At 38.1% G+C, this 17,239-nt stretch overlaps 1 protein-coding gene across 1 annotated transcript in view; it reads left to right on the forward strand.

Moving 5' to 3' along the window:
• The first annotated feature begins 604 nt into the window (after positions 1-604).
• Positions 605-17,239, forward strand: part of LOC121410012 (D-aspartate oxidase-like) — a 28,367-nt gene continuing 11,732 nt past the window's right edge. Inside the window, exons 1-7 of the mRNA XM_041601825.1 lie at positions 605-1,199; positions 12,420-12,537; positions 12,779-12,861; positions 13,145-13,210; positions 14,849-14,903; positions 16,535-16,636; positions 17,033-17,115. Of these exons, the coding sequence (XP_041457759.1) occupies positions 982-1,199; positions 12,420-12,537; positions 12,779-12,861; positions 13,145-13,210; positions 14,849-14,903; positions 16,535-16,636; positions 17,033-17,115 (725 nt within the window). The 5' untranslated portion in view covers positions 605-981. The remainder of the gene's footprint in view (positions 1,200-12,419; positions 12,538-12,778; positions 12,862-13,144; positions 13,211-14,848; positions 14,904-16,534; positions 16,637-17,032; positions 17,116-17,239) is intronic.

Genomic DNA, 17,239 nt, shown 5'->3' on the forward strand with positions numbered 1-17,239 from the left:
TGTGCGGGCTGAAAATGTCGATACTTGGTCAATAAAACGGACACAGAGCACTTTTTGAAAATCAATTTGTAAATCAAACAAAATACTGAAAGCTCGATGTCCGAACTGAAATACGTTTTGTATATTGACTTCAATACTTGATATTTTAAGCTCCATATAAGCCTATTGAGTAAAATATGTATCTCATCGAACATTGAATGCGAGCGCGAGCGTTTTTTTGGGGGGTGACATGAAAGACTGTTTTTTCAACTCACCTTCCTCTTGTTTTCCTCTTTTTTTTCTCATCGCTTTTCCCTTCTTTTCCCTTTATCCCCTCAGTTTTTTATTTTTTATTTATTCATTTTTTTGGGGGGAGGGGGGTTAATCCTACGGGGCGCACCCTTAGCACCCCCCCAGTGGCGGACCGTGACCCGGAGGAGACAAAGCATTGGGGGGGCACAGCATTGTTCACAGACAATGCAGTGCCCCCCCCATGCTTTGTCTCCTCCGGGTCACGGTATACGTACGCTACTGACCCCCCCCCCCCCTCCCCCCTTCCCTTCCTTGTGACGCGCCTCGTTAAAGAGCTTCGGATATCCCACTCGCTGAACTCAAATAAAGTTCACGTAACACGCGCTCTGCAGTCTCAGGTTATCAGTGTTCTCCAGCTCACGTCCCTGGTCTGTCTGGGTTGTGTCTGCACCATTATCATTAAGAATGTTTGCCATGCACCACGAAGCAAAGTGAATGCTTGTGAAAGCCAAACCTCTACAAACCGTTATACCAGGGAAGTGTTAACACTTCCCTGGTTATACTGTACATAGTAGTGATAGTATTTCACGTTATTTGGAGCAGCTGTGCCGATGATTCTCGAAACGTGCAATCGTTGTGAATGTAGGTTCATGCCTGAAAATATCAAAAGTAATGTGGAACACCGTCTTTAGAACACTTTAATAACAAATATATTGTTGTACTGTTTTCTATGAGCCGTCTCTTTAGAATATGGCTTCCTCTAAACAACACAGGAGAGTTATTGTTATTGGTGCTGGAATCATTGGACTGTCGTCTGCAGTGGCAATAGCAGAGAAGATCAAGAATGTTGATATAGAGGTGATTGCTGATCTGTTTGAATCAGACACGACTTCATCAGGGGCTGGTGGACTGTGGGCTCCTGAGTTCGCTCATGGTCTGTTACAAGGAGATTTAGCAAGCAAGTTAAGGTAGATATATACCATATAGATACTAGTATATATCTATGGTTATAACCTAGCCCCTAGCTCGATATTGGTAGCATATGATCTAGGCGGAGGCTGCAGTTATTGTCTTTGCCTTATCAGACCCCGGGATCAGACCAAGGAGATAGAGGTGATATCTCCTTGATCAGACGCATCATTTGCATTCAGCGTAACAACAAAGACGTCTATAGATTATAAGCAATAGTGGGAGTGAGGAGGGGCTACATTACATGCCCAGATTTCTAAGGGGGTGGGCACTCATTCAATGAACAAGGTTATAATATAAGGGGGTGGGGCTGATTGAACAGAGATTTCCTCATCACCAACGATCAAAATGAAAAGAAATAAAGCAAGGGCGTGTTAATTCGGTGGGGCAGGTGCGTGGAGGGGCGGGGGTTAGTATCGAATTCATTGTCAGGAGAAGGGGTGGACTTTGAATTTTGAAATGTAATGTGTGGAATAGTGAAACGCAAGTAGGCAAGTATATACATGTATACGCATATCGCCATTTATTTTGGAAGAGTAAAGTCATCTAGCTGAAAATTAAAAGTAATAATAATAACGTTTTATTCAGGGTAGCCATTTCAGTTAGGAAACTGCTCTACTGCATAACATAATTTCTTATTGATTACCCTTCTCCAATCTAAATGCTGAGCGCCTATAGCAAGAAGGCAAGCTTAGGTCCCATTTAACATGACTCGGTCGACGGATCGAACCTATACGACCTCCCGTTCATAATGCGAATGCTCTACCACTGAGCCACCATGCCCGGTCAAATACAAATTAAATCACATTTCATTGTTGTTCATGACATTTTGATAAAGAAATTATATTTCGTATTGTTACTCGAAATGTACGTCCCATATCAATATATTAAAAATTTAGCGCGCGATTCGCGCTCGCATAGTTCTTTTATTTTAATTGATACTTCAATAGTACATGTACCTTGTACTTGTTTTTTTAATAGGTAATGCATTTTGAATTATACTCATAATGGTATTGACATTATTAAGAGATTGAAATGGCAGGTTTTAGAAAAAAGACGAAATTATTTCCTTGCATGTATTATGTATAACTGTGTCTATGGATATGCTCCTAAAAGTATTTTGATATGGTTTTTGATAGGCATCCAATGAATACAAGATTTGCCAATTCGCTCAACGTTGCTATACCTAAACCGAACATTGAGTTTTTTAAGAATAGCTTAAGATATGCAGGAGGATATGTATGGAATAGTTTAGATTCGGAACTCCAGAATGCAACTTCAATTGATACCTTTAAAAGGAAATATAAAATAAGAAAACTCACTTCTCGTAACACTCTCTCCGCTCTCTTTATGCCGGTTTGTGTTTTCAACTTTCAGTTTGGTATTCATTACCCAGTGCACATGTATGATATCTTTTGTAATTTTTATATATCTATGTTTGTTAATACCTATGTTACTCAATTTTGTTTTACTATAATGTACTCTGCCTGAATTTGAATTGTTTAATGCATCTTTTCTGTACATTGTTAGATATTTACTATGTCTACAGGACCATGTTGAAAAACAGTGTATATATTATCTGAACATGCTTATCCTGTATAAAGATTTTTAAATAAATAAATAAAATATTTTATACTGCCAAAAACTGTTCAGAATTTTCATTGCTTTGGTCTAAATGCATCAAATATCCAAAAAGGTGAGCTCATGCTCATTGTCTGTTTGGGCAATGTGAGACAGCCTGTCTTGTTTGAAAGAATATAAAGCTAATTAAATGTACTTAAAATTTCGGTCTTTATTTGGGACTGTTTCCTCTATAAACCAACAGCAAAATATTGGATTTTAGCGGCCGATCGGAAATACGTCATGAATGAAAACATTCTGCGCCCACCCCCTTTTGCCGAAATCCCGCTTTATATACAATGTACATGCATGCTCTGACCCTGCACTCCAGCACGGACCCAAAAGTTGGATCCAGCGCCCTAGTCACTAAGCTCAGGCTGCACTTGTCTTATGAAAAATAAATTTTAGTCCCCCTCTAACCCTTTTCCTTTGCCACCAACCAGTTTAAAATTCTGATGCTGCCAATGCTCGGGGGTTCTCGTAAGTTTAGACGAGAAACGAAAATACGTTGTCAATGCATGTAAAGCATTGTATACCCCATTTTTTTTAAAGAAATAGATATATGCGCAGATTATTTTTCTGTGAGGGGATGTGATGTCAAAAACGAATCTTCAGTGATATACTGATATCTAATGATTTCGTGCAAATTTTAGCGAATTTTGTAAAATTCTTCAATATAAGAAAGAAAGATTTTCACTTTTCCGGGGGGTATTGTCCCCTCCCGCTACGTACCAACATGTTATTAATTTGTCATGTGCTCCTCTCTCCCCGGGGGAAATCGGTATAGGACATAGCTTTAAAATTATTGTTCACACGTACATTCCGAGTTACAATACGAAATATAATTTCTTTCTTAAAATGTTATGAACAACAATATTTTTTAGTGACCACTCTTCATCATAATGAATACAATACTGCCCCCTTGCATTCGCCCTGCCTTCGTGCTTGTCCCACCAAACACACTTTCAAAAACGTTTAGATGACAGAGCTTGAACAAATTACTGGGTGAAAACCTATCCATTATTTTTTTTATTTATTTTTAATTCTTTTTATTCATTTTTTTAAAACAAGTGCACACCAAGTTACCAATAATGCACACAGCATTTCCATTTATTGAAAGCAGGATAAAAGAGCATTGTAGATTAAATGCCGCGTCAGGGGATCGAACCCCGGACTTTCTATGTACAGCCAGTCGCCTTAGACCACTCGGCCACGGCACCTCTGCATATCTGCAACTCGATTGCTGAATAAAATACCGATGGATGCGATCGACATTATGCGTTCAGTCTTGCGACGTTATGCGTTAGTATGCGTTGACTGTGACATAACACCAAAATCTTCCAACGTATTATGTCACAGTCATGTCGCAATTGCGACATTATCGGTTGTAACAGGGTACAATCCCTGGCTCAGTGGATAGTAAGCACATTTAGTAAATGATTTTTACTCTCTAGGATAGAGCCTCCTGGCTACGCAGCACATGTGTCGTATATGGAATAGAGATTTTGGCCAAAGTGTATTCCATACGTGCCCCCTATACAGTTGTAAGGAAAAAAAAGAGAAAACATTCATAAGACAGGAAGATGGCGAGAAGAAGATGGAAAAACAGTATGAAGGAGAAAGAAAAGAAACTTTGAGTCAAGAAATAAAAGGGAAAGAGAGAGAATTGGCATAGGCCCTGTAGTAAAACTTATCAGGGGCCCGTTACGTTGTTATGGCGACTACCAGTACTTTGCTAAGTAACAGAGTAACAGTTGTAACTAACATTTGTAACAATTAATTGTAATAACAGTTGTAACTCTTTATAAAACGGACCCCATGTCACTGTGTATATCAGAATTCCATAGTATTGCTTCGCGCTCCCGTCGCCTTTTTTTTACGAGATACGTATTCATTCTTGCAATACAGTTTATTTCACGTTAATACAAAATGTACCAAAATATTTCATCTACGTGCTATAATTATTTGTTCACGAGATGTGTATTATATTCTTGACAATGATGTGCTTTCAGTTCAGTATGCCTACATGCACTGACATACCGGGGGGGGGGGGGCAGTCAAAGTATTGCTGTACACACGCGTGGCCAAAAAAAAACGCGTTTAAAGGGGTGTTTTTTTTTCAGTTTTGGATGCGGGCCGCGCGAGCACTCGTTAAGGGTATCATAAACACCGATTTTTTTTTAAAGGGGTAGTTTTGAAAAACTGGTCAATAGTCAATCGCAGGGTCAAGCGTATTTAGGGTATGTTTTTGTTTTCAAAGCTTTTTTTAGGACTAGCCAAACGTCATTAGTGTATGTTCCCCCCCCCAAGCTTTTTCCCCGGGGTCATATTCTGGCGACAACTTGTTTAGGGGCCAAAATGTGTAAATAAAGCCGGCGAAAAACTTGTTTAGGGGGTTATTATGCACACAGAAAAAAACTTGTTTAGGGGGTGTTTGGGAATAATTTAGCCACGCGTGTGTACAGCAATACATTTGACTGCCCCCCCCCCCCGGGCTGACATAGATTTTTTTAGCGAAACGAATCCTGGATTCATAATTATGGTTTCTTTCAAACAAACCTTAAAATTTTACCTTTTCAGGTCAGTATTATTATCAGCAAATTCAGCACGCGCTTCGCGCTCATATTATCTGTTGCAGGGTGATATATTCTGTACCTATATGTTCCATTTACAGGGCATTATCAAAACAAATACATCTCGAATTAATCTTAATTGGAATAAAGCATATAGGCCTATATATTCATGCTTACATCATGTAAAATAAAAGTGCTTGCATACATGAAACCTTTTTAACGAGATAAAACATGGTTCCATTGCATTTGCTCCACAAATTCTACACACTAATCGAACGACCAACTTCAAGCCTGGGTTTAACAATATACCCTACCATGAACCTAATCCTAAACGGGGTCCGACCACTTGACCGAAGGTCCGCGAGACCGAGTGTCCGCGAGACCGAGAGCCCGCGAGACCGAGGGTCCGCGAGACCGAGGGCCCGCGAGACCGAAGGCCCGCGAGACCGACTTTTTTTCCTTCATCAGGTGACGAGTGGTTTAAAGGGCCTCGTTGAAGCGGCGTATGCCTGTTTTCGGAAGGGGGGGGGGTAGAGCCAAAACATTTCCCGGTAGTGGGCTGTAGTGAGCACGCGAATCGTGCGAAACACTTATACTGAAAGGGCTCTTTTATAGGGGGGGGGGGGTGTTTCCGATACTTACAGTAGAAACTTACGTTGCCTAATTTTACTGACACTACTTAATCATTACCTCTACTCATTTTAAGGTTAAGTCCCCCTCAGAAAAAATGTTGATTTGAATCAATAGAGAAAAATCAGACAAGCACAATGCTGAAGATTTCATCAAAATAGGATGTAAAATAAGAAAGTTATGACATTTCAAAGTTTCGCTTATTTTTAACAAAATAGTTATATGAACGAGCCAGTTACATCCAAATGAGAGAGTTGATGATGTCACTCACTCACTATTTCTTTTGTTTTTATTGTTTGAATTATACAATATTTCAATTTTTACGAATTTGACGATTAGGACCTCCTTGCCTGAAGCACAAAATGTTAAAATAATGGAATTCCACGTGTTCAGGGAGGAATGAAACTTCATTTCACATGACAATGACGAGAAAATAAAAATATTTCATATTTCAAACAATAAAAAATAAAAGAAATAGTGATTGAATGACGTCATCGACTCTCATTTGGATGTAGCTGGCTCGTTCATATAACTGTTTTTGTGAAATGAAGTGAAATTTTGAAATGTCATAACTTTCTTATTTTACATCCGATTTTGATGACATTTTCAGTGTTATACTTGTTGAATTTTTCTCTTTTTATTCAAATCAAGTTTTTGTTTGGGTGGACTTGTCCTTTAACGTTTATTTTTATGGTAATTCTGCTTCATGATCTTGTGCATTTAATGTTTAACAAGAAAACTGGAAATATTATGGAAATACATACACCTGGAACATTGAACATTCATGCTTATTTCCCTAGAATACGGTGAATACATAATGAAAAAAAGTTCGTCATGCAGCTGGCAGAAAAGGGGGCAGAAAGCGAAGGGAAGCATGCGCGAGCTCCAATTTCAATTTTTCTGTCTGGCAGAAGGGCGTTAGCTTGAGCGCTCTCTATGTGAATTGTACAGTGTGAGCGGGAGTCCAATGGCATGCACCTGAGAACGGGCACATCTTTCATTTTATCTTTCATTTTATCTTCTGACAAACTGGCTCAAGAATTAGACGCATGTGTCAAAGCCGGGATTGGGAGGGGCTCGTTCTAGTTGCTCATGGCCACAGATATCTCAAAATCAAAGTAACTGTGGCATCATTATATCTTGGCGTTGTTGAAGGAAGCAATGTCAGGGACGAGCAACAACAAATGTTTTCCAAGTTGAGGATGGGGCTCGTCCACATAGGATGAGGGTAAGTATTCTGTATAAAGTTCCATTAAAAGATAACATGCCACATGGCCTCAGTCCCCCACCTTTCTGGGTAATCCCACAGATGATGACAGATCGACGTGATATACAAGAACTAAAAGATGCGGATAGATTGCGTCATTACACACAGAGGGGTCGGGGTATCCCCCCCCCCAAGAAAAAAACACACATTAATTCTTCAACCGGGCTGGAGACAACAAAAAAATACAACACAAAACAAAAGCAAACAAAGTGAGAGCAAGCGGGGAAGGAATTGTCGATGTTTCGAAAGGGTGGGTGAGCAGAGCGGGGATGGTCGCACCCTAATTTTTATGGTGATTTGCTTCTTGTCAGGTGAAACTGCATCAAGACTCTTGTATTATATGCTGATATCATGGGTTATCACATTGTGTTCTTATATAGACTATGCTTATGTTATGAACTGCATTTATATAATTCATGTTATACAAACACATTCTTGTAAATATGTATTATACATAATATATTCATTCATGTAAATATGTATTATACATAATATATTCATTCATGTAAATATGTTAATGTTAATAAACTCATCTCAAGATAAAATAATAAACACATATTCATGGGAACTAGGGAGGGGACTTGTCTCGAAAGGGTGTGTTGAGTACACCGGCGTAAATCCACTTTGAGGAGTGGGGGATGATCGAGTTTTACCCCCCCCCCCCTCCCATTGGCGGATCCAGGGGCGAGGGGCCCGGCTCCCCTCCTATTGGCGGAGCAAAAAAGAAAAAAAAAGAAAAGAGTAGGAAGACGAGTGAATAAAATAAGAGGAGAGGAAGACTTGAAAGAAAATTCGCTCGCGCTTCGCGCTCGCATTGCCTGTCAGGCGATTCACATATCTTGTTCAACATGGAGCTTAAATATCAAGTTTGGCAGTCAATATACAAAACATATTTCTCCTTGGAAATCGAACTTTCATTAATTTGTGTGATTTACAAATATTGATGACTAAAAAGTGCTCTGCTGTAAAAATGTCAGTTTTATTGTCTAAATATTCACATTTTTTGCTCGCGCTGCGCGCTCGCGAAATTGATTTATCAGGTACCTATTATTTTCATGTATTCCCTAAAGTTTTCAAAATATCCTTTTTCAGGTCTGATTGTCAAAACATATCAGCTAGCGCTGCCATGCTTGCATTTTGATTTGCGAGGTATTTCTGTCTCAACAAACTACTTAAAATCCCCTTTTCATGGCAGTTTATAATAAAATTTCGGCTCCCGATTTGCGCTCGCATTAATGGTTAAAAATATATCAACTGATTACTGAAGCATCCTATTCATGATTATAAAAGTGCTTGAAATGTACATTGTTCAGGCCATAATATCATCAGATTCCGCGCCCTCATTATGCATTAATAAAAAAGGTATCAATTTAATAATTAAATTGTCCCTTTTGTTTAATCTCGCGCTAAACAAGATGAATAGGAAGATATATAGTCATCATATTCATATGATAACATGTCCTAAAGATGATGGTCCTTTGTCCCAAAATCAAAATAATAATGAAAAATATCAGCTCCTTATCAAGTAAGATTTATATCCACCTTACAATTTTCCTACAAAGTGTTTGAAATATAAATCAAATCGGAATATCAAATATTTTAAGCTCGCGCTTCGCGCTCACCTTTATTTCATACTAAAAGTTGTATTTAGAATGCCTAGATTCTATGGCCCGTATTCTGAAGTCGGGTTTAATTTAAACTCAGGTTTAAAGTTGTGGTTTAAGTATGGGTAGCCAATTGTTACATAAATCACTAACAGTATATATATCATAGTTCGGCTCATTTGGCCTCAAATCATTCATAATTATCTAGGAATTATCAACAGATGATTGTCTTCACCATCGATGAATCAGGAAAGAGCACAGTAAATATAAAAAAACATACATCTTAATAAAAATTTTGACACTTTCGGCTTCCCATAATTTTAGCACAGAGTAAGAGTGAGACCATGGTCTAAGTTAAACCTGAGTTCAGAATACGGGCCTATATGTCTAAATCTGAAACACGCGCGCATGTTCATTCAGTTATCAAGTTTCAGATCACAATATCAAAAACTTTCTGCTCGCCCTTGGTGCTCGAATTATTAATGTAAGAATATCCCCTCTTACTCATCCTTTTCATTATTTACAAAACATGAATAGTGTTCCGTTCTAGGTCTAAAACTAGAATTTTCCGCTCACGCTTCGCGCTCGCATCAATTGTTTAGTTATGTAGCTATCCTTTCATGATTACAAAAAATGATTTTCCTTCTTTATGTAGAAATGTCAAAAATTTTTCTGCTCGTAATTCGCGCTCGCCTTATTTGATTGTCGAAATATATGTAACAACTTTATGGCTAACTGCAAGCAGTCTTTAACAGGTAGGCCTACATTTCCGATCATTTCAAAACGTGTATGAACAATTTCTGCTCGCGCTTCGCGCTCGTAGTAATTATTGCAGGCACATCTTTTTTTCAGAATGTTCAAATTTTAGGAAAAAATACATACAATTAAAAAAGAAATTTGCTCGCGCTTCGCGCTCGCATTATTAAATAAGGATTGTGATATTATATATTTACGTTGATTTAAAGAATAAAGATAAGAAGTGACTCATAGGACTACCCCCTTCAAAGAAACAAACAAAAAATCATCTTTGAGCGGCCGATCGGGGAAAATATGGCTGAAAAAAATTCCGGGACCCCTAATGGCGAAGGCTGAATCCGCCCCTGCCCCCTCTATACACACATTTGAATATCTATTTAGCGAGCGGTCGAAGCGAACGAGCCATAAAGAACCAATTTTCTCGCTTTTAATCACATTTCATAATATAAATTTTAAAATATTACGAGGGGGCGAAGCGAGCGACCAAAAAATAACCACTGTTTTGTTTTTCAATCGCATTTTCAAATAGAAATTTTGAAGTACGTTTTTTACTAATTACTTAAAATATTTTTCTCCCCTAAAAAGTGTGTGGGGGGTTTTTGTACACGCCAATCGCCCACTCCAAAAAGTGAGTGTGTGGGGCGGGGTTATATCCCCCATCCCCCGGGATTTACGCCAAGGGTTGAGTATTCTGATGTACTGGCCAGCCTTTTTTTATATAGAAGATTATTTTAGAGAATTTTTTTTTTGCTTCTTTGAATGTTGTTCCCCGGTGTGGCCTTATACAGCATTCGCCAGGGTTAAACATTATTTTGAAAGAAATTCAAATATAACATGGGGTGGCACTTGGAGGTGAGCGTAGAAGCAAAGGAGAAAAAAAGATTATGTAGACAATGGAGAAACTCATAATATTAATATTGAGGCATAAGCGCCCCCTTCCCATTCGTAGTGTAAATGCATCAGATAATAAAAAGAGTCTTCTGACGGTTTAAATGCCACATTTTTCTGAAGCTCGTTCGCTTTGCTCCCCTCATTAATATATTTCGCTTCAGCATCTCATAAGATTTTTATACCCTTTTAAAGGGCCTAGTTCAGGGTTTTAACAAATACAATTGTTGCAGTTGTCGATGCTTTGCTCGCATATCATGTATGCTTCATCTGCCCCTTGTTAATAGTGCAATCCAGCCCCTCCCCCAATTTGGCCGAATACAGCATTTACAAAGAAAGAAATCGATACATTTAAATTGCCACATACTATAAAAATCAGCCCTTGACTATAGAGATTTCGATAATTCTACTCCCAACTTTAAATTGAGAGAAAAGAAAACTGTTTATAAATATCTTAGTTTGAGTTTACCGTGCACTTTCAGTGGTCAATTGCCAAATTTCCTGGGTGAGATGTGTTACGCATTAATATGAAAAGCATTTTTACAAACTATTCCCAGTCTAATGATACTAAGGCAGAAGCTGAAATGTTATATATATATATAAAAAATGATGTTAAAAAGGAAATCTGTTAAAGAATAGTTGAGTGAATGAATGAATGAATAAATGAACGATTTATTACACCCTCGTAGCCAAAAAAAAACCAAAACAAAACAAACGCAACCCCCCCCCAATAAAAGGGGGAAACGTGAGCGAGAAATACAAATGTATAAGAGAACGTAAGACGAGCGAGAGCAGTCAAGGAACAGTTCAAGGGACCGTCGCAGCTTCTCCCTCCTTGCACCCCCCCCCCCCGGGAACGCGTTTTGCGCGCTCAGTAAGTGTTTCACACACGCTTCGCGTGCTGACTACCGCCCCCTTAATTAAATCCTAGCTTTGCCACTAATTTTAGACTTAGTTAACGGGAAGTTTTTTGTTGTGCCCCTCCCCATTTCAGGCAGAAAACGTAATAAGAGCGGATGCAGACTAGTGAACGATTCAAAGAAACCTCGGGGGTTCCGCAATTCGAAATTTGTCCCCCCCCCCTCCGTTAACAGGCAGAGGATGGATTAAGATGAGCGAGAGCAGCTAAGGAACAATAAATTTAAAGAAACGTCGGACCTTCCTCGTATCTCGCAGGGGGGGGGGCGGGGGTATACACTCCCCTCCCTGCACCCCCGGAACGCGCTTCCCGTGCTCACTTCTGCCACCTAAACTGAAATCCTAGCAATTAATTCTAGACGGAATTACTCGGAAATATTTGGCTCTGCCCCCCCCCCCGCCCCCTCTGATAACAAGTACCTGTTACGCCGCTGCAACGAGGCGCCTTAAACCACTCGACCGCGGCAACCGATGAAGGGGGAAAAAAAGTCGGTCTCGCGGACCTTCGGCCTCGCGGGCCTTCGGTCTCGCGGACCCTCGGTCTCGCGGACCTTCGGTCTAGCGGACCCTCGGTCTCGCGGACCCTCGGTCTAGCGGACCCTCGGTCTCGCGGACCTTCGGTCTAGCGGGCTGTCACCTCCTAAACCTAACATAAAACACTATTGCATCCCTAACCCTATAACCCTACATCTCAAACGAAATTAAACCCGGAGCAACTGTCGCAGGAGCAATTGTCGCAGGAGCAAATGTCGTGTTAGTATATATAGCTTGCGCTTAATTCGTGCTCTCATTTATTTTATTTAGTCTTCCAGATCAATGCATGTATGTTAAACCAATGATTTAGCACGCGCTTCGAGCTTGATATCATCATTCAGTATATTTTGTTACTATAGGTGCTATATTAAATTATCTTACATCTTAAAGTATACATTCTGAGACTTTTTGTTTGTCCACTTTTATCAGAGACTTTGCGACACAGACGTACTATCATGCAAGAGATCTAACAAGAAACCCGGATTCAAGCCAGATAGGTGTCTTTCTCATCCCTTTCTACAAAGTGTACTATCATCCACAAAACCAGGTATTATAGCGGATCTCCTCAACCTACCCCCCCCCCACTATTATTTTTAAGATTTACTTGGCTGACCAAAAAGAGGGTATGCTAATGTTCGATTGTACAAGATTATCAAATGGACGAGGAGGGGGGGGGGGGTGATACAAGCAGGCAGTATAAACTGCAAAGTGGTGGACAGTCTCTCTCTCTCTCGTTTAATAATATCACTGCAGTATGTTCTCATTTCCATCTGAATTTATTATCGAAGGCACTGCACTGGTGGAAAGATGTTGTTCCCAACTATCGGCAGATATCCAATGAGGAAATAAACACAATTGCCCCTGGATTAAGGTGAGATATATGATTTTTGATATTTTGTTATAATGTTAATAAATCGATTTGTAATGTTTTTGTTAGTTGAATTAATTTTCGGTCAGACCCTATTTATTTGTTTTATATCAAGATTAATAATTTTGACAGTCATTACCCCCAATTAAGACAGGTTCATGAAATATGGTTATGATCAGTATAGTATCACAGTAAGCTACCATTTTTCCAACAAGCGTGTACAGCGAGCGAGCAAAACATCAAGCTAAATAATGTACTTATTTTCTATCATTATTGCTACTTTCAGAGATGGCTATACGTTTACCTCAGTGATAACAGACTGTTCTCGATATCTACCGTATCTAAAAGAAAGGTAAGATACTACCAGATTTGGGTTAGCCATTTGACATTTTATCCTTATACAACATACTAATACCAAATGAACAGAAATGTAACATAGCTAAGGAAGAAAATTATAAAGAATTAATGTTCTTTATAGAGGTCAAATAATTGGTTAAAACAACCAAATTATAGGGTAATGTAATGTTCGATAAGAAAACTTCTGGTAGGTTTTATAACAAACCATGACAACCTTTTTAGTTGTCACATTTTGTTATTTTGATCAAACATTTTAAAGGTTTTATCAATACGATTGATTCGATGCAAATCCATCGGTTTCTCTCATGGCTGTCCCATTTCAATTTATTAATATATAATACATATATGTACAATGTTCCTTGGTAGTCACGGTTTATTTGATTTTTTTATTATCAGGTAACACGCTGTTTGGTGCCTTCGTAACAAACATATTTTATCATAATATGGGATACTGTTACATCCACATATGAATGAAAATAATGGAAATAATTATGATTTCATGTAATAACATAATAAAAAGGAAGGCTGGTTATGTTACATCAGCCTATACCAGCTAATGAATATTCATGACTATGTACATATAACTGTTTTCACAAAAATCAATATTGCTATGTAAGTTTAAAATATAATAACTTCTTTATATTCCTTATAAGATTTTGATAAATTTTTCAGTCTCGATGAATTTTGCTCTATTTATTAAGATATAATTATTTTCAAACCGGAGTACCCCTTTAACATTCACGAGCACAGCTAGCAGGCAAAATAAAATTGTTGACCTATGTAAATGAATGTATTATTTTGGGATAGATTGATTTAATAAAAAAACAATATCATATTTAATCCTTGTTCCTTTTCTTTTTCTTGGTGTTCAAATGTTTTATCATCATCATCATCATTAATATTATTGTTATTGTTGCTGTTGTCGTCATCATCATTTCTTGTGAGAGGTCAATGTCCCCCTAAAATATATAGAGTTCAGTGTCTTTGCTATACAGTTGGAAAATTGATGAAAATATGCATGCATATGATTATTGCCAAAGAAGAAAGAAAAGCGCAAGGAAAAGATAGTAAAACAAGTGAAATTGGGAGGACAAGGTTGAACAACTTGAAACAAACTGGTATGAATTGGAGGATAATAATACTGATGATGATGGTGATGATAATAACAATAGTAATATTTATAATAATAATAATAATGATAATAATAATAATAATGACAATAATAATAATAATAATAAAAATAATAGTCATAATAAATAATAATAATGATAATAATAATAACAGGCATTTGTGTAGCGCCATATACTCTATTCCGAGGCGCGTTGTTATTATTATTACCCCGGCTTTAGCTCGAGCTGCCTTTCAGTGCTCATGCATATTCTGCCGGCTACCCATTCACCTCGCCCTACAAGGTTTTATAACCCTCCAATGTAAATAGCGAGAACTTTGAAAGTCAACTTCGAGCCTGTGTATAATTTACAACTTATAACGACTTAACTCTATATAATTTTGTTTGTCGTTCAAATTTTATTGCACTTTTGCACTCTTTGAATAAAAATAAAATATATGTTGTACACATAACGGCTATAGAGGAAGATCTGATGTATATTTAATTCATCTTTTTATACTACAGATTAATTCGAGCTGGGGGAAGAATATCACAGCGGAAAATATCATCTTTGCAACAGGTATAATTCTTCTATGATAATTAAGATTTACATTCTTTAGGCTTATATCCGACACTTCTTTGATTCTACAGAAAAATGATTTATAAACCACCCTTATCAATATTTTCTCAGATCGATGATGAGTTGTCCACTTATTTCTTGGACTATCAAAATATCCAGATTGTTTTGGTAAAATCAACCATTATGGAAATAGTAACATTTATTTTCCAAGACATAATTTAACTAAAATCATTATTTTTAAAACAATTCTTGTTATTTCTTTCTCCAAACAAATATTTACTTATCAAGCCTGAAGATTTTTTTTAGGGGAGATCACACGTCGCTGGTTTTATAGATGACGGTTCATGGTGGTGCGGCAATTCGCTTGCCGCTCTAAAACCCTGGTCATCCGTCCCTTATCCGCCATGAATACCGTGGACCGCGAAAAATTGCCAAAATAATAATGATACTAATAATTATGAACATGCTTTATTTTTTGTGGCCGACTTGGCAATTAGAAAGGGACCTTGTTCAAAACGAAGTTCACATCTGTCAGTTAGAATTTCCTCTCGGACCTTCACGATGTAAACCCGGGGAGCGTTTCATGAAAGGACTTGTCAGGGCGTTTTATCCGACAAGTCCCATTTTATCCGACAGTTACTATAGTAACAGTGCCTCTCAGCCAATCAGAATCAAGGAAAGATGTCAGATTTGACAACTTGTCAGACAAAAATGTTGATGAAACGGTCTCCCCCGGTACCAGGTCCCTGTGGTAATGTTCTATAATAGAGGGTGCTGGTTTGGAAGAAAAATTTGACAAATTAGTGCCCCCGCTTCCCTGGGCCGTATATGGAAATAGTAGAGTTATCATAGAGGTTCAAGGTCTCATGAATAAACTACACGGTGGCACTGCGGTTGGTAAATTGCCAATTCGTCTACTGCTAACTCGTCCCTTCACCACATGGCCTACTTTCATTTAGTCTAATGCCATTCCGTCCATCAACATTTCGTCTAACAACCACTTGGTCCATTGGTAATTTGGTCCAATCATCACTTCATCTAATCACCATTTCGTTTATGACCATTTGGTCTAATAAGTTTGTCTAATATCCATTTTCGGATCCATTTCATTTTCATTCATTTTGCACAATTTAACACTTAGTCCATTTAGACCAAATGATATATGGACTACATGGCCATGGGACCAACTGGTTATTAGATGGAATGGCATTAGACTAGAGCAGAAAGTAGACCATGTGTGAATAGTGGACGAGCTGATTGTAGACCAGATGATATTAGACGAATCGGAAATAAACCCCCGGTTGAATGATAAGAAAGGGAGAGTGGAAACTCCAGCCATTCAGACTGCATCGTCTTTCAGAGAGATCCATCTTGCTATACCACGCCAATCCATGCTAGCGCCGTGCTCAAAACCTATTGCAAACGTAGCCAAATCGCGATTTTTGCTTTTCGCCATCGCTTGAAAGCAGTTTAGGGCGGTTTGAGAACCTCTATCTATAAACCAGCGATGTATCATCATCACCACTTTATTTTGAAATGAAAATAAATGGCATGAAAGTAAATGGCATATACAGTGAAAAAAACAATTTGATTTATGTGTGTTTTGATACTTTTTCCTTGAATAATGTTAGTTAACGGGCCAATGTGATATAGTTGTCAACTGTTCAGGAAGTGGTGCACAGGATTTGGTCTCAGATGTTCATGTGACTTCAATTCGCGCTCAAGTTGTTCAGGTAGGAAAATATATTTTGTATTGTTTGTAAAGATCTATTACCTCCCTGAAAATCCCCGCCTTTTAACCTTGTCACGAACATCATGAAGAATATCATTTTTTTTTGTATTGTAATAGAACATTATTACCTCTAGTTTCGTAACAAAGGGGGGCACGTACGTGCTTCCCCCCATCTGCATGCAAAAAAAATAGGATAAAGGAGAAAAAGAGGGAGAAAGAAAGAGAAAAGTAGGAGGAAGAAGAAATTATTGTATCATAATTACATAGGTTATTTTAATCAGTGATCGGTCAATACGCCATCGCTATAAAAGGGGACATTATTCTAGCCACAAGCCCCCCCCCCCACACACACGCACAATAAGTAACAACTAATTATTCTTTGTTTGAATTATTCTAGGTAGAAGCACCGTGGATTCATTATGTACTTGAAGTAGAACCTGCTAACAGAACAGACAAATATAGATTCTATGTCATACCACGGTAAGAGATTTAACCACCATTTTTCATGATACATTTGAAATTAGTATGATTTTGCTTGGATAAATAATTTATGAAAAACGTATATCAGATTTTGCTTACCGAGAAACATTTTTTGTACAAAGTT

Source organism: Lytechinus variegatus, chromosome 3 (assembly GCF_018143015.1).
Source record: "Lytechinus variegatus isolate NC3 chromosome 3, Lvar_3.0, whole genome shotgun sequence".
In the NCBI taxonomy this organism is placed as follows: domain Eukaryota; kingdom Metazoa; phylum Echinodermata; class Echinoidea; order Temnopleuroida; family Toxopneustidae; genus Lytechinus; species Lytechinus variegatus.